The 22,462-nt window shown below is 37.9% G+C and overlaps 1 protein-coding gene across 3 annotated transcripts; it reads right to left on the reverse strand.

Moving 5' to 3' along the window:
- Positions 1-731: 731 nt before the first annotated feature.
- On the reverse strand, positions 732-20,895 carry TNFAIP8 (TNF alpha induced protein 8). Of its 3 annotated transcripts, none has more exons than XM_042013011.1 (2): positions 20,718-20,895; positions 732-2,620 (listed from the first exon to the last, which is right to left on the reverse strand). In XM_042013011.1, exons 1-2 carry the CDS (start codon positions 20,746-20,748, stop codon positions 2,055-2,057), a joined length of 597 nt encoding a protein of 198 aa, XP_041868945.1. In that variant the 5' UTR covers positions 20,749-20,895; the 3' UTR covers positions 732-2,054. The 3 variants fall into 3 exon arrangements, with proteins under 3 accessions (XP_041868945.1, XP_041868947.1, XP_041868946.1); XM_042013013.1 differs by lacking the exon at positions 20,718-20,895 and adding an exon at positions 9,274-9,358; XM_042013012.1 differs by lacking the exon at positions 20,718-20,895 and adding an exon at positions 5,258-5,637.
- Between the last annotated feature and the right edge of the window lie 1,567 nt (positions 20,896-22,462).

A 22,462-nucleotide genomic window follows, 5' to 3' on the forward strand; every position in this document is an offset into this window, starting at 1 on the left:
ATCTTCTGTGCTTTACACAGCACACGCGTATAATACACATGGTTCTAAACAAGGTACTGTCCCCTCCTTTCAGTAACTGTTACCATTCATTATAAACTATGCTATTTTGGGAAAATCAGGACACGATTTAAAAATAGGATTTGTAGCTAAAACTTTAATTTCTAGAAGTCAAGTTCCTTTTTATTCCCCTCCCAGGAGGAAGAATTGGTAAGGAAAACAAACAGCTTTCTCTTTCTAGGTGGGAAGATAAAATAAATACACCAGAAACTAAACTCCTTAAAATTTGTGTGACTTTCTCCATGATGTTGCATCCCTATACATGACTTCTGATGGACAGAAACACAGTGTATTTTCTGTGTACATAAAACATGGGAAGGGATCTTACATGATGTTCCTTCAGATGTCAACCTAATCATTTATTTCCCGGCAAATTTTGGTGTACTATCCTTACATCAGTTCCCGGTTGTTTCCAGAGTAGTAGTACATCAATCTTCTCTCTCTGCTGAACACCAGTGGCTTCAATAAAATGAGTTCACCTTTTGAACACATTTCTCTGGCACATTTCTAGAAATACTGAGAGCCTAATGACCAACCTAACATGAATAAAACTTAGTTTTCTCTCTTAAAAATCACAAGTCATGCTGCAATCATATGTCAGATGCTGCAACGCTTTTGTTGCCGGCACAATTTAGAATTAAAAATATGAGAAGGAGAAAAAAAGACAAGATAAGTTTGGAGTGCAAATATTCTTTGGTTTACTCATTAAAACAAAAGGACACAGCAAACAGCAAAAACACTGGCAATTAAATAAACAGCAAATTCTTTATATGCTTCCTAACAAAAAGTCTTTGGCTGTTTGAAATGTATTAACTTCATGCTTTTAAGTACATTACAGTGTCTAGAAAGTCACATTTTTTATCCCCAATGTCAAGGCAGAGAAAAGATGAGGAAGAAAAAGAAGGATAAAAGGTAGGAAGTATGAAAAGAAGAAAAAATTTATTCAAAATTCCATTTTTCCATTAGTTAAATGGTATGTAACACAATGATAACACTAATTTCTCTTTCTAGTTTCATTGTACACAAAGCAAATTAGCTTGAAATTTATTTATCAACTTTGGTGAATTCACATCATCATACACATCAGACTAGTATATCAAATATACTGACTCACATCTTTTTGAAAAGAATTGTGACCCTTCCAACCCAAATGATTGATTCTATGATTCTACTAGCAGAATTCTAAATATCTTAAGGAATTGCACAGAGAAGTCACTGTGTTTTACCTTATCATAGGCAGAGTTAAAATTCTGTACCACAAGCGGTTTCTTGGGAATACTCTTCCCCAGTTCAGCTGTTTTCCTGTAGCTTATTCCTCAAATAATCCCCATGTAATCAAAGGAAGCAAGCACCTGTGCAGGTCTATAAGGATCTCTACTTGAGAGATCCTGCCTTGCAGACAGGAAGTTTTCACCTCTGAGCTGGAGATGCACAAGCCTGCTGTTAAGACTCTATGTGACAGCATCACTGATTTTATTTAAAACTCAATGCTTCATAATGGCAACACTAGGAAGCTGTTATCTGTGCAGAGAGCATAAAAGACTATAAATGAATCAAATATGTCTATTTTACAAGTAAATGAAAGAAATTACAGAGTGTACCATCACCATGATAATCTGTTACCAACATTACTGGATTCTGATAGTTTAGAATTAATTCTGTAAATCTATGAAAGATGCAGATTGTCTGACAGCATATTGTTTTGGTTTGTATATCTATCTTGCAAGACTCTTACTCTACTTGAACCATTCTGTTTGATTGTCTTTATAAAGCTGTTTCCATAGGCAAAGCACAATAAAAAAGGTCATGTGCAGTTTTTCTTCCAGATGGACTGTGAATAGCAACAGATAGAGCATAGTAAGAAATCAATTAATAAAGATATTTAGGAAAGATTTGTCATAATGTAAAAAACCTCTTTGCATGCTCCCTTATTCCTTCATAAATCAACAGTGTTCCATCTACAAATAACTCATAGGCAGCACCTCTAATACAAGTACTTATATGTTCCCCTCATCTAGCATTTTGTTGACCCCATCACAAAGTTTCTGCAAATGGGTTTTATAAGGTCCAAAGGGATTGTACAAGGCAGCCAAAAATTCACAATCAGAGAAGTGATCAAACACATTGTTGACGCGTCCGTGTGACTTCGCAGTTAGGTGACGCTGAATGATTTCATGAAGCAGCTCTCTACATTCGTTTAACAATTTGGACAAAAAGTTCCTGTCGAAGGTATAATCCACCTGATGGAAACTGACCACCGTCTTAGCCAGCTGATGAACCTTCTTCTTGAATTTCTCCATCAATGCTATTTCATCCTGATTAAACTGGTTGTTCCTGTAGAGAATTGCCAATTTGAGGACTATTTTAATGAGGTTTTTGATGATCTTCTCTGCTTCTTTTTTATTTTGTGTATATTCCTTTGTTACTCTGTAAAGCTCATCTAAAACATCGCTGCTTGTATCGTCGATCAAAGTAGTTGCTATTGATTTGGACACCATTTTCCCAAGGATCTTCTTCTGGGCCTGAATGGCCAGACTTTTGGAGTTGAAGACATCTGTGGCCACTAGGGGAAGAAAAAAGTACACAGTCAGTACTTCCAAACAGACAGTCTCTGGACAGCAAGTTGACGAATATTTCCATATTTATATATTCAGTAAGTTAATCTTACTAAATGTCACAAAAATAATGCAACACAGTTGCAGGAAAAAAACCCATATTTAAATCCCTAAAACTTTTTTCTCTTTAGGTTTACATTCTTTCAGACTGTTTTACTTTTGAGAAAATACCAACTGAACTTGCACAGAAATGGTTTAGAAGATCTCTCTATATATGGGTAGATGGAATTTCAAACTGAGGCAATAAAACTGCCCTATTTGATTAGGTGAGTCACAAATCTAATCTGATTCTCGCATTCATAATGAAATCGGAAACCAGGATTATCCCAATGCCATAACAAATAACGACTGCTACTCAAATAAAGATAATAATTCAGTGAAGTGACCATTATAAAGCCTTCTCCTGCTTAGCATTTTACATGATCAGTGAACACAAACACCACACATCTATTAATTTTTTTTTTTAGATACCTATTTTATACATATCTATAGATATCCATGTAGAAATATAAAAGAAAGGCAAAAATCCATGGTCAGCAAACAACACTGAGATTCTCTGGGTGCAATCTGAAGACACTAGTTTTCAGAAGAGCAAGTACAGATTAACATTTCTATGTTCTATACTTAATGGAGTAAAAGCAAGAAATTAACTTTCTAGGGATTGTCATAACACTTGTGAGCATAACCTTTTAAAAGTATCTTTCTGTGACCAGTGAAGCAGATCCTAGAACAGATTTCCACCTCTAAAACTATGTTCTATTGCATGAATAAACCCACTGACTGGTTTGTAATTTTGTTCAGATACTTAAAAGACCCCAAACAGCCCTTCACAAACTTGACTTGTGAAATTTTACCATACATTCTGTTGTCAGCAACAGTTTTTTAAAGCACACTCCCTTGGCAGGGCTCTCTCCAATAAGACACACGTGAGTTCGTATTTTCAGGTAGAATTGTCTAGGAAATGGCTGCCGTTGTGCTACAGCTCTCCTGGAGTCTCAGACAGGCCAAAGGAAAGCTACATCTGTTTACATTTACTATACATATGAAATGTTTGCTTAGCAAACACAGGGACTGGAAATATTTTCTTTTTTTTTTTTTTTCCCTTTAATGAAAACATCAACTCTGCAGATGTCAGACAGTAAGTCCCTGAATTTGGAAAAGGTTTCCTCTTAACTGCTGGTATGTGGGCAGCTGGGTGTGTTCAGACGCGGAGTGCCTCAGGGGTTCCAGCAAATAGAAGAAACTTGTCCTTCAGGACATGAAACACAAATCTGTATTTTTAATTCAAGAGTATCTTTGAGAAACTTAATAACAAGCTCCTTTTATTACCATCCCAAAAACTTTCAAGCAGGTTTGTTTCTTAAAACTTTCAGTGCATATCAGTATTTTGTTTCGAAGCGTGAAGTGTCTGAGCACATTTTCTAAAATCTTTACTACAAGAGGACACTCAAAAACCAAAGAACCCCTTGTTAACTATCTTGGGCAAAGCACTCAAGATCACAAGACAGACACACTTCTCAACCACAAAGATACAGGAAGACATTAAAGATGCTGAGCAGTCATTCTGAACTGAAAATATTTAATTCGCTTACTGTGTTTTTAAATTTAAAACTGCAACTGTTACTATTAAAGTAAAACTAATCCAAGTTTTCCAAAGGGTGGTCAAATATTAGAACTCAACAGCCAACGCTTTACAATGATCTACCGATGAATGGTAACTTTTTCTTTACCTTCCAAATCAGGAATATCAATTGTTGTTTCATAACTTTCATTTACTTAAAGTCTTCTTATTAATGCTCATGACGTCTTCCTTCTGACACACTACACGTATATAGATGTTCATACTAATAGCAGTTGTGAAAAACTTACATGATACAATATATCTGTATTTTTAAGCATTCTTTCTCAGGATGCTGTAGGCGTTATTTCTTATAAAATAATATCACAGCGAATGCTCCACTGTATTTCCAGCCTGAACAATTCTATCTTTTTAAATCCACATAACCTATCTCCAGAAAGCCATGCAAACACTCAGGAATGGTCCTAACATCATAACATGCAAAGTATCAGTTACGAGAAACTGAAAACATGGCAGTTTCTTAAATATCATACAGTTTTTGAACAACAACAAAAAAATCTTACATTACATAATTTACATTTTACAAAGTACAGCTCAATATGTAGGTACCTCTGCTAACTAAAACAGGAATTGCTCCATTCCAAAAGCTGTTGAACTCTTAATGGTATTTTTCTAAAATCTGTCCAAGTTTTGGGGCTATCCAGCATGGCTTACTTTCTATCTCCTTTGCTATAAATACCCCAGAAGTTAGCTTCATTTTCCTATGCTGTTACATGGGTTCTAATTTAATTACTAAATATGTAAATTTCATACTTCAGGATTTCAGCCAATCCAAAAAAGGAACTTGCTAACTGTTTGTATTTTATAATCAGAATTTTTCCTCCTTACCAATGACAGACTTAAAATGTATTTCACAGCTTGAATAAAACTCAGTTTAAGCAGTAAGATTATAGAGCTTCTTCAGAGTGAACACACATACTACCTTAACAGTAAAACTATTACTTACTTGTTCATCTAATGTAATTGCAGTTTTTATTGCTGACAGCAGAAAGAGAAGCAAAATACCCAAGGTGAAGACTGGCCTGTGGCTTATTTATTCTGGTAAATCCAGTGCACACTTTATCATGTGCTTTGAAACGTTGTCAGAAGCTATCACAGAGTGAATATGGGGTTTTCCTCCTCGTTGTAACAGCAGCTCTTCTCAGCTACCTTTTTCTCCTGCCTGCAGTGCTTCATTTTGCTTTGGCACCTCAAAATGCAAAAATACATCACAATGGTTTCACTTCCTCGAAGAGAGAGCTGAAAGGAAATTGCAGCGCTGAGCAAGCAGTGCAACACTAGAGCTGTTCCTGCCAACTGACAACTGGGACAATTCACAGACAGGGAGGGAGAAGAAAGGTCCTGTGACTTGAGAGGACAAGTGACGTGTCAAGAAGAGGTTAAAACATTAACCTGGTATCTGCAAGTGGAGATGCTCAGTGTATCAGAGGTGCCTGACTCACAGGTCATGCTGGGGAGGGCAGCGTTCCCAATGTGAAGGCTGCCGGGCACCCCCTTTCAAACTTCTGACTGCAATTTCAGATATGAGCACCTGAAAATGCACCTTTATACAACTACTTAGGGATGACTGTATGTAGCCACCTTCTGAAAGTGATTGCAGTAGCTGGCCTGGATATCTGACCACACCTTTTGTATCGACGGGTTACATCCTTGCACTCTAAACTGAAATAGTGTCATTTCTCTGGTGACCTGCAGGTAATCCCACCAATTTTAAGCACGTCACAGTTTGGTTTACCTCATGACTGCTCTTTATAGCTCCAATTTCTTTCCTCTACAGTTTTACACTTTACTTTTTAAAAGGTTCTAATCAAAAAATAACCCTTTGAAATCAATGGGATGCCATTTTCTGCACAAACTACACATATAAGCATGATTATGTGCAGTAAAGCCACACCTCCACAGAGGAAAGTAGTCCAAGAGGAAAGGCTCTCAGAGGAAAACCTGCTTCCATTACTTTGAAATTCACAAGATCAATTTAGGAATAATGCAAACACCTGCAAAATCTCCTAATTCATGATTTAGATGACCAAACAAGGTGTTAGAGACAGCCTCCTGTGAAAGTTGTGAGTTTAGTGATTATGAAACATCTTGATTTTTGAAGCCAAGCACACAGTATGCTAGTTTAACATGGTATTTTGTGTTCATTAAAATGAATAAATACTGGACATGTAGAATTCTAGATGTGTTTTTCCCAAAATATTTTACCATACAGAGGTTTTCCTTAAACTGTGGTGGAAGTATAAACTTTCAGTGACAATTGTGGTTAATAGACTCTCAGGAGACTGCTATGAAAGTACAAGAAGGCTCGTATTTATGACTGCAATGCTGACTTTTCCCTCACATGGAAGCTAGCACACCTCCCTCCATACTGTGGCAAATGACTATTACACTATTACCACATACCCTATGTCTCAACTCTATTTAAAATTAATTAAAAAAAAAAAAAAAAAAAAAAAAAAGGTAGGATTTGGAAAAAACCCAGCTTTTTTTTTCCACAAGACAACAGTCTATGGTAGATTCAACATCACTTGCAGCTGAGTGTACGCAGTCTCACTTACATTGACAATGAATACTTGAGTCACTGAGTATTTTTAAACTTGTCATAATGAAGGAGCAGGAAAAGAAGGCACCCAGCAAAAAATTACAGTGAACCATGTTAAATTCCATGGTCAAGTCTAGAGCTGAGCTTTCTGATACTCACTGTGTTGATACGTTCTGAAGGAAGAGAAAATAGGACTGTGAAATGCTGCTGCCTGAGACCCAGTTCTCATTTTAGTGACTTGCACATCACATGCTGCACTAGTAAGGCCCAAAAATTACAAGTGTTTTTGGGTAAGGCACAAAGAACACTGACATGGGCTTGGGAAGAAAGAACAGCACTGACTGAGAGCTTCAGGCAGCATTTAAAAGATTATCACATAGCATTGAGAAATGTGGCAATGGACTTCCTGCTGGGAATCCTGTGTGGATGTGTGTTTGCCTCTCTATAGACTGTGTATGAGAACTACAGCTAAAAGCCTGCACATACAAATTACATATTCAGTCAGACTCCTGTAGTGAAAGAGCACTATTTCCCCAGAGGGAGGCAACTTGAAATCAAGTGGAATTGACAGTGTTATGCTCTCTGAGTGTATGTGACCATGAGTCATACAAAATCATGAGATTGCCTAGATATGAAGGGATAAGAGAATTACTGAATTTTTAATCTTTTCTTGCCTTCTGCTTTCTGGGTCTTTACAGGTCTACCCTTATTTTCAGGAATGATACAGGGCAGAAACATTAAAAAAACCAAATAGAGAAGCATATAAATATATGAATTCGTATATATAAATACATGACTTCAGTCAGGTAAAGCTCCAATGGAGATAAACCACAAGAGCTAGCATCAGTGAACAAACAAGTCCTGAAGTACAAAATAGACAGAAGTATTCTAAACCTATTACCAGGGCTGTAACAATTTTCACAATATACTTATTACATGACAATATGATTTAAAAACTTGAGTAGTAGGATACAGATTATTAATTCTTCAGATATGAATAAGGTAAGTTGATTTTTCTAGCTGCCACATGATATATATAGCTTCTTCTTAATAACCATTTGACTGAGTGAGTCACAGTTTCAAAAAGGTTTTTTAATGCTGTTTTCTCTTTTCTTTTTTAACAGAAGAGTCAGTGTTTTGATTCTTATCTAAGTGCTTCAAAGTTTCCTGGGTGAAAGGCATGTTAAAATCCTTACAATCCTTCCAGAAATTCTTCCAGAATTCCTTCCAAAAATACAGCAGTTCTCAAACGGCCACTTCAGTATATAGGCCAGTCTCTACATTCACAAGCATTTGTTCACTTGTTGGCTTTTCAAAAGCTGATGAAAACTGAGGCTTGTATCAGACATGCAAGACCAGAAGCACTCAGAGTTTTCACTCTTCAACCTCAGACACTGGGACTGCAACTTCACAGCTGGCCGAGGGCAGGAGTGGGAAGTGACCAGGACAGCCACAGAGGTTATTGACAGAAGAATGTCAGCAGGGCAGATAGGTTGGGCAAGCACCATCAGGCAGTGGAAAACCCAGAGAGCAAATGGCTAAGTGCAGAAGGAGGAATGAGAAAAACACCCTCAAACAAGGGGCCTGTACAGTACTTGCTTCTTTCACATACACCTCTACTTTTTTAATTGATGTACACAAGGTCCTTATTGGAAGATCAAATATTTTACTTGGCACCTTGTGTTTAAAAAGAGGGATTTATATATGAATACCAATTTTAACTAGGAAACAGTTTAAACTAGAATTTTCAGTGCATACAAAGCATTCTTTCATAAGAAACATGGGCCTACAGTTCTCCTAACAGGTAAAGTAAATTGTACTAAATTCTCACTTGCCATAATTGTTATCAACTGAGCATATTAATGAGAATATTAATTATTCAAGCAATGTGCACTAGTTCTAGCACTCACACTGGGAGACCTTTAAAACAAAAAACACCCCATCTGAAGCCAAGCCTAATGCATGGCAAATATTGCATGAGCAGTCTTACTAGATTTGGAAATCAGCTATAAGGCTGTGAGTCACTCTGAAGCAACAGTTAATCAAGCAATTTCAGAAAAAAATGTGGGTAATGAAGCATTTTTGAAAATACAGAGTATATCTGACCTGCATACTCATACTGAAAGTGAGCATATATTCAGCTGCAGAAACATGAGAAAAATAAAAGAAAAGCCAGCACACACCATTTAGAACAGGTCCTTTTCACTCAATAAAATGCCAATATGTTTGCAAAACACATGTGATATTGTCATATGCTTCTGGATTTTGCTATTTAATTCTAACATTAGTCTATTAACACGTCCAAAATTTTATCATCAGTGAAAGATTCTAGCTGCAAAAGCAAAACCAAGCCATTAAAAAACCCAGAAAACAAAATATTTTTTTGATCGAGAGGTGACAAGAATTGCCAGAAAATGTACCTGAAGGTTAAGGCTGGGTAGAGTAGCAAGGAATGATGCTATTTCCAATAAGAATGTTGCAGAGTTCTGCAGTCCCATGGGAGCAGCCAGTGCCAACAAGTTATTCTGGTTTTACATGCTTGTGCTTCCCACAGCCAGCCTGTGCATCACATGATACATATACTGTAGCTGATTTAGAAATTTTAAAAAGCCTTCTAAAAGCCATTTTTCCCAAAACCTCTGCATGTATTTTAATTAACAGTGTAGCTTTAAAGAGAAGGAAAAAAAAAATCAGATTAACTTCTGATGACAGCTCTCAGAATACTTCAGAATACGTTGGGCATTAAACCGAGAAAATGACAGTCACACAGAGCAGTGCCATGAACTTAATTTGGTATTTCAGTCCTCTGCCACCATTTGTTATCCTTGCTGGAATGTAACAACTGATGCAGTGCTGTTAAATACGCAGCCTGTATATTTCAGCTGTTGGCTTTTCAGGGCTGTATCAGGTTCCTCTCTATCTACCAGGTGTCCATGCACAGTCAACACTAATACTGACAAATCTTTTCACAGAAAATAAAGCGTGTCTTACGTCCTTCCTTCCAATCAATCAAATGCAATGCAGGTACTCTGTATTTTGTCCAGCCTTAGAAACAAATACCAACCTGCAGCAAGGCAACAGTGCAAAGCTCCCTAAGCCAAGTGGGACCCAAAACCTGAAGTTTAAGTAAGTGGTACCTAATTGCTCTTACAACCATCCTGGCAAAAAGAAAGTTTTCGCACAAAAAAAATCCCCCGAACACTTAGCTGTAGGCACAGGACCTATATACATATAAAAAGAGTTCCTGGCTTGAACACAGAAGGACAACCTCTGAGGCCAGCAGCCCCGGAGAACTTGGAATCCATTGGCGAAACTTAAATTTGACACAGGGGCAAGGGGTAGAATTTAAGATTAAGATATGTGTTGCAAAAATACAATGAACTGGAAGGTCCAGACGAGACGACAATCTGGCATAAGAGGGACAGGGAACACAAACACAAGGAAATGTCACAACCTGGCTGTCAAAATGCAAAGAGCATGTATTTGAATGACATGTAAAGAAAGTCAAAGAGGCTTCAGAGAGTTCAAATGAACGCAGAAGTTTGTGAGGGATCTTACAATGTCTTTGAAACTAGTTAATAATGTTTTTCCTGTATTTCTGGTTCTGGTTCTCTGTTCTTCCCCCTCTCAGTCTGTAGCTACACTGTTTCTTACAGAGAGGATGGAAGTCCCTTGGTATCTGTCTCTTATGTTTAAAGTACACTGGATTGCTACTATTCACTTTATGTGTGTGTGTAAATACATATTTTTAAAAAAATGTATATGTGTATATATATAAAACTAACTTCCAAGGCACTGAAGACTGTCATAGCTACAGGTCAGCTACATAAAATCTAGTAGTGATTCACAGGGCTTTCAGTTCTCAGGTGTCTGGTTGATATATTCATTTCCAATATCATCATTGAAATGTAGATTATAAAACACAAGAAAATATGCCATCTAAGAGTTTTACTTATCAGATATTGGCTGTTCTTTAGGCCTAAGACACTAATGACACCCTTCATCTCTTTTTCAGTTTTTAATTTTTCACTACCCTTTTTCCTGTCTTGTAGCACAAAGGATAAATTTTATGGTATTCAATGCATGGCTCTACAGAGAATATGTGCTTTGTCTACCCTTCCATACCAGCCACTCATGGTATCCATGATTTTGAAAGACTACATTTGGTGGCTGAAATGGTAATTTTCTCTGCACACCTAACATGTGTACTTTATTCTCCCACAAGGAGCAAAATAAACTAACCCCTGGGTTTTAAGTTCTTTTCCCAATATTTAGCAGCTACAGCCTGTTTCTGTATCCATACTACAACTACCATGACCTTTATCCAAACATCCAGTTGTGAAACCAGTGGTTGAATCTTTTCTTCACTTCTCTACTCCCTCGCTGTCAGCTCAGAACAGGCTCTCCAAGACCCAAGCACACAGTTTATCTTTCAAAGGCTTTGCTTTGATTCCTCTTTGTTTCCACTAGTGCCACCCAAGCCTGCCTTTAAAATATTTGACTTAACAACACCAAAATTCTCAAACATCGATTAAGACTGTCAAAACACCAGTCCAGCTCCCTACATATTTTAAGAGTTTGGTTTTGCTTTCACTAATGTCATTAAGTTCTAATGGAATATAAAACATAAGAGAAAAATTAGGTCTTCAATACTGTTAGCAACTTAATCTTCTGTAAAATTGAATCTTCTGGTTAAACATTATGTCTGACACAGTCATTATCTTTTACATCAGCAAGCGGTATTATTTAGACACAGAACTTCGTTATCTAGCAAAGCAGTAGTAACCTATTTATTTTTAAAGGTCACAAGTATATTTACTGACTAAAAACTCGACAGCCTCCAGAGGTCCCTTTCAGCCTCAAATCTTCTGTGATTTGTAAAACCTGCATCTACTTTGTAATTCACTTCTTGGGCCAAAGCATATGAGACTTGACTGCACTGTTTTTTACAGCTGTTGACTGCTGCAGAATTTGACCATTTAGCTTCTTTGCTTTGCACTGGCATCAAATGACATTTTCAACTAAGCAATGGACAGCACTGATCAACTATGAAGGGACATACAGCAGCAGGAAAGGCTGTTGTACCTTGAGATTTCCCAGATTATTGCCCATAGTAAGAAGGAGGGAACACAAATTTGACCCTGGAGAAGGAAAGCCCTCAAGTGGTGAACAGAAACACCATCAATCTAAATTTCAAATACATATATGCCACTGAAATAAAAATGTCAACAGTTGCTCTTTTCCTCATCATACTGCTGTTCTCCCCAACTGCATGGCATTAGGTAACAAGCCACAACAAAAGGATCAACATTTAACTGCAAGTTACATCTCTTTCAACTGATTTTGATACCAACTGCTTGTTGCAAAGAAAGGTGAGCGTAATCATACATCCAGGATGCAATGTCTTGCATCACAGAATTTAAATCTCTAATTTCCAGAATTGAGGACAAGGCTGTGAGCTTGATGAGGACATCTTAGAACCAGTCAAATGTTATTCCTACCCCTTCCTGAAGTATCCACCACTTCTGTTCACAGATACTCAAATTTATGATTCACTGTTTCAAGTTCCTAAAATAAAGTCTACATCACTATTTCTCAGTGAATGTTTTAAAACAAATGTTTTTAAGTGAACAGAAACATCCGTTCATTCTCTTATTTGCAACTGGTAAAAAATAGCCCTTGGAATCAGTAGCTGAAGTATTCACCGATGTCATCTGCTTACTTCTGTTAATATTAAACCAAAATTTTACTCTTTCTATAAATAAAATCTTTGTAGAATAGTTTTGTGAAGTGACATAGTAAAAGCAAAAACCATTCCTCATGAAAGCCTCAGGTTTTAAAACAATGGAGTTTCTGCATTTTTCAAAGTTTTCTCCACATCTCTTTGAAGTTAATTAAGTGGATGCTTGTCTGTGCATGCACTAAGTCTGTGCTTTATTAATTCCTGTATGAATGTAAACATTTTGGGATAGAGACTTGAGGGTATCACATTCTTAGAGATCCACTGAAATCCCAGGGCAGCTACAAATGCCTTAGAAAAACTTGCAATTACTGGCCTTTATAGATACATAAAATCATCGCAGAAAATGTCCCTGGAATTTCAGGTTTCAAACTTTTCAAAGATAAATGCTCTCAAATAAACGAGGTGCTTATTCCCACTTTACTGCAATTTATTCTCATTACTACAAACTGCCAGCAGGAACAGGATTCTCTGCAGACACTCTGACATTTGTATATTATATGCCAAACTGACTGAAAGGTAGGTTTTCCTTATTGCTATGCAAAACAGAATATCTGATCTTTCACCACTAATCTGCATAGTTAAAACACTGATACTAAATTCTGCAAAAGGTAGGGAAAATTAAATTAGTTCATACAGTGTGTAGCCAATCCTCTATATTGCTTCTGCTGAAACAGTTCTGTAGGGAAGATTTTGAATCCCAAGTTCTCCAGACTGAGTCCAACATGACACCGAGAGACATGAGCTCTCTACTTCCCACTGTCAGGGAATCTTAGTAATAAGAACAAAATTTGTGAGAAAACATCCCGCAGTCATGAATGTGCAATGAATACCTCAAAGAACAGGTCTCTCAGTTTCTCCCCTTCTCCCTCAAAGTAAGACTGTCCCCAAATGACAACAGGGTTAACGCTAATGCTTTTGCTGACATGATGGTTAAAACAACCAAGTTTTTGGCAATTGCATTTTATTGCTAATCCCACTGTGTATCCTGTTCTGTAGTCAGGACAGAATGTGTCCACAAAACAGGAAGTGTACACCTAGCATTAAAAAACACAAGCAGCTCATCAAATACAATTACGCAAACCAAGAAAACATGAACATCTGTAACTTTCAGATTTCTGACCACAAAAAAACACCTTATTGTCAGTATGTATAAGGCTGTTGTTCAGATTAGTGCAACTCATTAATATAACTGAAACAGTCAGTTTAAGCACTCATTTCTTACAAACTCATAAACAGCAATTGCTACTAACAACAGTTCTACTGCTGGATATTACCGGATCTATGAATTCCTAACCAATATGCAAACATGAAAAAATAATCTTTAAATATGAAAAAAAGTAATTTTTGCTTTAAAGCCATTATGAAATAGATTTTAACCTACTACTTCTGTTGAGTATGGAAAAATGAAAACCAGTAGTTGTTTCATGAAATAGCATAAAAATCTTTCATACCTCTTTATGAAATGCTTTTGTCTTACCACACTTTGTAATCTAATTGTAGCAAAAAATCAGTCCCAAAGCTTGCAATGAAACCTGCAATATAGTTTTCATTTCCTTCATTTATTATTAGAATGACACTAAATGACTGAGTGGAGAGGGGATGCATTTTGCCTCTCAAAAAGCAGCATTTAAGAACCCTTCCAAAACTGTAATATTTAGTGGAAGATTTGACCAAATGATAAATCGATAAAAAAAATTATGCTGTTTTTGAATGAAAATTGCAAATTACAATTAGTGTTTCAGCATTACATTTTTCTTAAGCTAGTCCTGGCTAATGTATTACAAAACACTCATTATTCTTAGAAGCAATTCATTTAACCTGTTAGTACACTTGGAAATAGTACTGGTAAAGAATACAGCTTTACCAGATGTTTGTGCAAGGCCCCTCCCTCACCCAGATACCTCTTTTGATTCTGCAGAGATTTGCTGGATTTTGCTCCTGGTCTCTAACCTCTGTCTCATTTGTGGTAGTCCATAGTTTGCCAAGTCCCCAAAGAAAACAACCCACAGGTGTAAGTACTATAGTACAGCAAATGCTATCATCAACATAAATGAAAGAAGACTGGGAAACTAAGTCTCCAGTACAACAAACAAATCTGGAAGATGAAAAAATACTGGTAGAGCAATACTGTGAATAGTATTGGGCTCCTCAATATCTCCCCAAAAAAGAAGCTGACAAACTGAAGCAGGTCCTGCAGACCGTCACCAGCATGGTTAGGGACGTGGAGCACCTGATAACTGAAGATGGGTTGAGAGTGCTAGGCTTGATCAAAGTAACAGTGGCCCTTACCAACATAGGCAACTTGTTACCAGATAGTTACAGAGCAGACAGAGCCAGGCTCTTTTTGAGGATGCACAGCAAAAGAGAAGAGGGCAAGAGACACAAGCAGCATCAAGAGGAAGTCTCATTAGGAATGACCACCTTCATAGCAAGTGTGGCCAAACACTGAAGTACTAGAGAAGTGGTTGCTAGAGAAGTGGTGCTACCACCACTAAGACACTATCAGCATGACTGGTAAACTCCTGAGCAACCTCATCTAACTTTGAATTTGGATCCAGCTTTAAAGCTGGCTCTGCCTCCAGTGGAAGGTTGTGCCCAGTGACCTCCAGAAATTCCCTAGAGCCTCAGTTAATCTATGATTCTCTCTATCAACCAGATAGCTCAAGGGACTGTATCTTATTTGAAACTAAGCCTGTGAACCTTGCAATTCATTTTGGATTAAAAGATTTGATTGCATAAGCATAATTATATTAATGGAATTTTCTCAAAGCAATCTAGCATTCAACCCAACAATCACAACTAAATTATTAACCTGCTAAGTTTCAGTGATTCTCTGAAGTAATCTATCAGCTACAGCCCGTGTTTATCCCGTCACCTGTGCTCAAATTACCAGCTAGCTTCCTCATCTGATCCAGCTGCACAGATTAATAAATACATGAGGTACAAAGTGTCCTGCAGAAAATAACTACTGCATATGGACTTCCAAATGCGTTCTACAAAAAACACCCACCAGTTCAACTAATTAAATTCTGAGCTTGTAGGAAAAGCAATCAGAGTGGCCATCTGATCCACTCACAAACAGGTTATCACAAAGATGACCCTGATGTGGCCAGGAACATAAAAACTACCATTCTTTCAGTTTTGAAGGGGAGAGGTGCAGAGCTGCTTACCGAGTCTTATGGCTTAACAGCCTGAAGTCAGTACTCTCACTGATAGATTCAAGGGCCCACATCTCCATGGAGCTGCAGCAGCTGTGCTACGAACCACAGCAGTTGTTGTCCTGTCCTCACAGCCCTTTATTTTCTGTGTCTAGATTCATTAAACTATCCCCCAAACTACATTTAAAAAAAAAAAATCTAGCAGTTCCAATTTGCGTGTGTACTGTACTCTCACTCCTCTAAATTTCCCATTGTTTCTTTTTCATTATGGTTTTACCTTCTTGATTTTCCTTTTGCCCTGCAATTTGTAACTCTGGCAACGCTTTCCTCATGCATATGTGATAAGGTATTACAGCACCTGGTTAGTAATAATTCTATCTCACCTCTCACAAGCTTATTTTCCTTTGTCCTTCTTTCCTGTACTAGAGGGATACTTTTTTCCCCATCACCCTGTCCTATTAATCTTGAATTCTAATTAACTACAGAAGGGATTGCACAAAATGCCAAATTGTCAAAGCATTGCTATGATTTACAAAGCTGTGTACATGGTATGTATAACCATAGCAATCTTTTCATTCTCTTCATCAGTAGTAAGAAAGTTATCTGTGAAATAAAAAAAAAGTTCTCAAATTGAGTAATCAAGATCTCTAATACTGGGGCCAGGTGATTCTTCCTGCTTCTGAATTGAACTGTCCAGACAACTCTCAACAAAAGGCCCCCGTTTCACTGCCTTAATGTTTTATGAAGATTATTGTTTTTACAAGGGAGGGTAAGCAAAAGCATGTGAAACAAAGGAACCCCACATTTTTTAGTCTTTGGGGTGAGAGCAGAAGGTGAGTCAAATCTGTGGGGTTAAGTACTAATTCTGTGCTCTAGTTCTACAGTTTGGATTTCCCCATTCACTATCATAAAATAAAAAAAGGTTCTAACAAATGCTAGTTTTGGAGTTAGTGGGATGCAGGATGATACATTACAGGGTCCAATCAATGTTGTACACAGAGTAAGCAGCCTGTAGGAGCACAAGAGCAGTTGATTTGTTGCCTAATTGAACAAAATTCTAGCTTGGAAAACATTCATGCATGAGAGGTGACTGCAAAATGTCAAAGCAAATCCATGACTACTTACAGAAGGGAGTACTAGCTTCTTGAAACACTGAGTGCTCTGTGATTTTATAACCCCTGTGTTGTTCTGAGCTCTAAAAGGAACAAAACAGGTGAGCTCATTCTTTAGTAATCTCATTTGGATTAAAAAAATGCTAATCATGTCTAAAAAAAATCTCCAAGCACTTTCAGGAATGCAGTGATCTCTCTTTCTCCTGAAATGTGGTATTCAAAACTAAATATGATAAAGGTGCAATGCAAGCTCTCACTTGTGTTTGTAATACAGTATCCATTGTTTTACAGGCTACATATTACATTCACTCTGATATGTTACTATTTTACTTTTCCTTTGAGATATTAAGACTTCCCTCCTGTTGTTTTTTAAATATATTGCATAAGACTTGTAGAATGAAGATGAAGTTTTCTAGAGCTTTATACAGTTTCCTTCTACCAAAGAAGGACATTCACATCACAATCATTTTAATCAGTATTGGCATGTATTTTAAAAGGTGCACTCATGATACATAGTTTTAACACAACAGCATTAAGAACATTCCCTTCAGATCTCAAAAAGGAATTCAGTCAAATCAAAGCCTGAAACCACTTGGTACCTTCCACAGTAGGTGACATGCCACCAACAACACTAGAATGAAATTATGCCATGCAGTTAATTGCTATACTCTTCTTATGGACTTTAACACACAATTTTTTTCATCTGGGGCAAAAGGAATGAAAACAAGAAAATGTGACAGGGTTATTTATAGCATGACAGTTGCTGGAATCTGTAAATGCAATACAGATTGACGCCATAAGACACATGCACATATTTACCACAGCATTGTAGGATACAGACGAACACAAACATTGTTCTGAAGTTACTGAGCAGCATGGCAGGAGGAAAAAAAACCTGTTTCATGTTACCATTCTAATATGGACCACGAAGACATCAAAGGCAGAAGCTGAAAATCCCACATATACTGCTGCATACCCTATACTAGCAATTAGTATAATATATAGTGGGGTAATGCCTGTCTTCTAGCAATGTCTTTTTATCCTCCGTTCCTGTTAAAAAAATCAGGTTTCACTTGAGGTCAAATGCTCTACCTTTACTTGATTAATTACCAAAAGAAAATCTTTAGGAGTTTGCCATTCAAAATTGACCTCGATTTGGGGTTTCATTGTAACAATGGGTATAGTTCATTTTTGCAGTAAAAGCCAGCGATCTTGGATCTTGTAATGTAGATTTTTAAAAATAATCCACACTAAATCTACTTCTATAGACATCCCAATGTTCTTCAACTACTGCAATCCCCTTGTATAAAGTAGCTGAAAGTGAAGTACTTCTCACTTCAGCGTCAGATCATTAACCGCACATACACAATGTTCAGCGTTACTACTGCACCCTCAACTCTCCTTTTCACTGAGGCTGAGCTTCCAACACATGGTCTGGGAGTCACACCTGGAAGCTTCAACTGAACTTCGGAGCTCCTCAGACCTCTTCACTAGCTCCTGGCCACTTGAGTGTGTCTGCGTTAAAAGTCTGCCTATGCTTACAAACATCATTAACCCAACATTTTTCATGTAGCTTTCTCCTCTTTTCACTTTTTAGCTTGTAGCAGATTAGCCACTATACCCTTCATCACTAGCTTTGGCCTTCAGATGTACAGAATCTGTTAAAATAACTATTTTATAACTGTCCAAGTGTACCCTCTACTCCTTCCATAATCAGTCACAGACCTCCTTACCTCCTAATATCCTGTGTGGACCATATAATTTGTGGGTAAACCAGAATTTCTTTTAGAGTGACATTTAGTCTTGCACCTAAAGAGAAAATCAACCACCTCCTCTTTGGTAAACCACTTAAAAAATTATATATCCTCAGTGTCAAAAGACTGAGCTACACATTCAGTTTGAATTTGTGAAGCATCAATTTTCTTTATCCAAAAATATAGTTTCTTCTTGTTAGTCGAAAGACTGACTATTTTACGCTACATACAGTGGATCATTACAAATACACAAGTATTTGACTGTATTTTTGAGTATTTTATGCTTCCATAAATATTCAATCAGACTAGGGAAAGTAACGTAACAGCTGCAATTCTACATTTTTACCTGTTAATCCCAGTTTTTATTCACATACACACTGAGCGCCCCTTTTCTCATGCATTTTCTAAATTATTCTTTTAAAGATGTGAATATATTAGCAGGAATACATTTACAGAGTGACTGAAAAACCTTCTCAGTGACATCGGTACCTCATCTTCACACAATGGTTACTGTTTCATTTTCCATTCTAACACATTAAGAACAAAGGACAGCAAAACCCAAATATTCCCCAAGCTAAAAATAACTAATCAAAAAGCTACCCTTTCTTTTCTGTCTCAGACACCTGCTTCAAACGCTTTTTTTCAGCATGAAAATCCTGGCATCTCAAATTGTTTATGAAGAAATACACAGAAAAGCAAACCTATTTAAAGGGGATTTTAAGAACCAGAGTCATCTAAGAAGGCAAGACATTTCTTCAAACAATAAAATCTACATTTCAGATATAGTCAGTTTAGTAAAACTGTCTGGAGCTTCCTGTATGAAACCAGAGGATCTTTCCTGCTATAGCATGCAAGCAGATCTCTCCTGCTGTAAAACTAAGGGAGAATGTTCACAATATTCTCTTTTTCAAAGTTTCTAAAGAGAAATCATTTTTACAGTTCTGCTTTTCAACAAATCTGTACTACAGAACCTTCTTGAGGAAAAAAAATAACAAACCAAGAGCTGCCTTTTGGTTCAGCTGTTCATTTGACAAGAAGACAAACATGAGGATTATTCTTATCAAAACAGAGGTTATCAGGCTTCATTACTTCCCAGGTTCTACCAGCATTATTAGCATTAAGTTTGATTCAGTGCAAGCAGACTTTTTTGCAAATTAACAAAATACTCTTAAGCAAGTAAACAGACAGATGTCCCTGGTGATGTTATACTTCAAGTGAAGGAAGCTGTACAGACTGTGAGGGGAAAACCATCTGAAACATTCCAAAAAGTTCTTGTTTTCACCAAATACAAAATGCTTAGGTTGCCTTACTGCTTGCTTTCTGTTGGGGTTTTTAAAGTTGTTTTTCTCAGCCATACTGGATTTCTATATGTTTGAGTCTCCCTAAGGACTATGTGTAACCATGAAACATCAATTCTATTCTAAGAAATCCAGCGTACAACCCCACCACTGCTCCGTTCCCTCATCTGTATAAATGCTCTTTTGTATATAGGCACTTTCAGGAAATTGCCCTCCTCCTCCCCCGCTTGCTCCCCACTGTCCGAATCCCTCTCACATCCCCCTCCCGATCAACACTAGGGAATAATTGCATTTTTGTTGGAGCACTTCCAGCCCCTCCACACGTTCCACTCCAGAAGCAGCAGCAGCACGGTGTAGTTTTGGCACACTCCTCTCTTTTAACACACACACACACGCACACTCATTCGCAGGGAAGTAAATGGCATCAACCTTATTCCCAGAATAACGACCTTTCACTTCTCCCCCATGCAACTTCCTCTTCTGCTGAAAAATACGGTGCTTCCAAATGAAAGAAATCTTCCTCTTTCGACATTTGACTACCAGTGTTTTGAAACACACTTTCTTCCACTTATGAGTAGCCCACGAGTGGGTAAATTACCACTGTCCAGACAGATACCCCGGGGTGCCAACACTTCGGTCACTTCATATCCTGCAAACTCGGCAGGACTTCTAATAGTTGTGCAAAGGCCTTTTTCCCTCCCCTGTGAATATCCGAAAGCTGAAGAGAGCAGAAACTCTCCTCCATGCTCAGATAGGCACCGTGCATATTTACTCTCCTGCGAAAAGTTAAAAACCGTACCTTCCTTGGGATCATCGGCTTCCGAACTCATGGTGTCAGGCAAGGCTCTGAGGACCAGATTAACGCTGACTGCGCACTGAGATGCAGCCGCAAGTCAACTTCTCTCCCTCTCCCTTTCTCTCTCTCAAAAAAAAAAAAAAAAAAAAAAAAAAAAAAAAAGAGCGAGAGCGAGAGAGGGTTGGGGTTTTGAGGGGAAAAGTCTACGAATTCAGCAAATCACAACTAACGTACTTGAAAAAGATCCCGCCCCTTTCTCAGCTGCACACAGCGGCTGTCTGGAAAACCACCACCTTCAGAGGAACCCCGATTTTACTCGCCAGCTGTTGCCGTTTATGAATCTTATTCTCCCCAGCCTGTAGAAGGGTGGAGTTTTCACTTGTTGCAGCTTGCCAACGTGGTATGAGAAAGCAAGCAGGAGAGGCCAAAAAAGCCCTGAGTGCAGAGCAGCGTCTGACTGCGGTGGCTGACAATCACACTGGGATTCTCTTAACTTGCAGGAAAATCTATTTTAAATCATTTTATTTTTAAGCCTAAACTGTACATTTCAACGCTGTTTGCTATCTGGAATTACTTCTGTAGCCTCCGTAATTATACTGACTAATACTGGATGACTAAATACATGCCTAAAGATGAGAAGCAGCAGCTTTCTTTCAGGTAGTTTAATCTTGATTTTCTTTCACTCATGCTCAGGGGATGGTGCCATCTACCTGAGACTAGCAATTCACCTTACCTTGTAGGAAAAACTGTTTGATTTCTTGTGCCACAGTTACCCCACACACATCTCAGAAAAGATCGGTATTTTTAACTACTACATGATACAGTTTTACAGCAATAGAACAGGGGTTTTCTGCAGCCACTTCCCAGTTTGCAATGCCTCCAGTGCAAAATCGGGGGAATTACTTGGAAGCCTATTCTCAGTTCACACAGCCTCCAGTAAAACCACTGTCCTAAGGAATCATCTTTCCCTACTTACTCGTTTAATAAATTTTTAGCACAGTGAACAGCACAAAACCTCGATGGTAACTGCTCTGACAAAAGAAAAGGTGTGGTCTCTCAAGTGAAGGCCTGATGGCACTGCCAGCTCCAACATGAAATCAAATTCCCACCTACCTCTCTGTCACAAGGTTAAATGTGTGGGCCTGAAGGGCTGTCAGGGTCTCCCGGAGGTAAAGCTATTAATAGCTATTAACAGTTAGCAAATGTCTTACTGCAGTCAAGTAGAAGTAAGTGTATTTCACAGTGAAGTCAGAATACAGCCAAAGCTGTTAGCTGCTCTGCAGTGGGGCACAGAGGAAAAAAAAAATAAATAAACTGTTCAGATTGTAACATTCACTTGTACTCATTAAGGCTTAAACACTCACAAAGCGGGGAAGACCAGCTGTAGGCAGGATGGTCTTGTAAATAACAGATACAGTACGTAGGGCAGTACAAATTCTTCACCTACAGCAAAGTTGCTCTGTGGACTGGGGTAAATACTACTTCAGAATGTAAGCACTTTTATCCTATTTTCAGCTATTTTATGATAAGGACTGTCCTTTGCCATGTGCTTCTCCCACACCTAGGTAAGACAGATTTTGTTTTATTTAAAGGCTTTTGGTGACACTGCCAATTTCTTCTTTTGCAATACATGTAATTCCATGGGCCCCATAAAGATATCCCTCAAGAAGCTAGCTGTCTTCTACAGGCCTTATCATCTCCTGTGGTGTACAAAGCTCCATCCTTCAAAGCACAGAGAATGAAATTGA

Source organism: Corvus kubaryi, unplaced genomic scaffold (genome assembly GCF_017639235.1).
Source record: "Corvus kubaryi isolate FWS band 111438036 unplaced genomic scaffold, C.kubaryi_AGA036_p1.0 split1-37296, whole genome shotgun sequence".
NCBI classification, from domain to species: domain Eukaryota; kingdom Metazoa; phylum Chordata; class Aves; order Passeriformes; family Corvidae; genus Corvus; species Corvus kubaryi.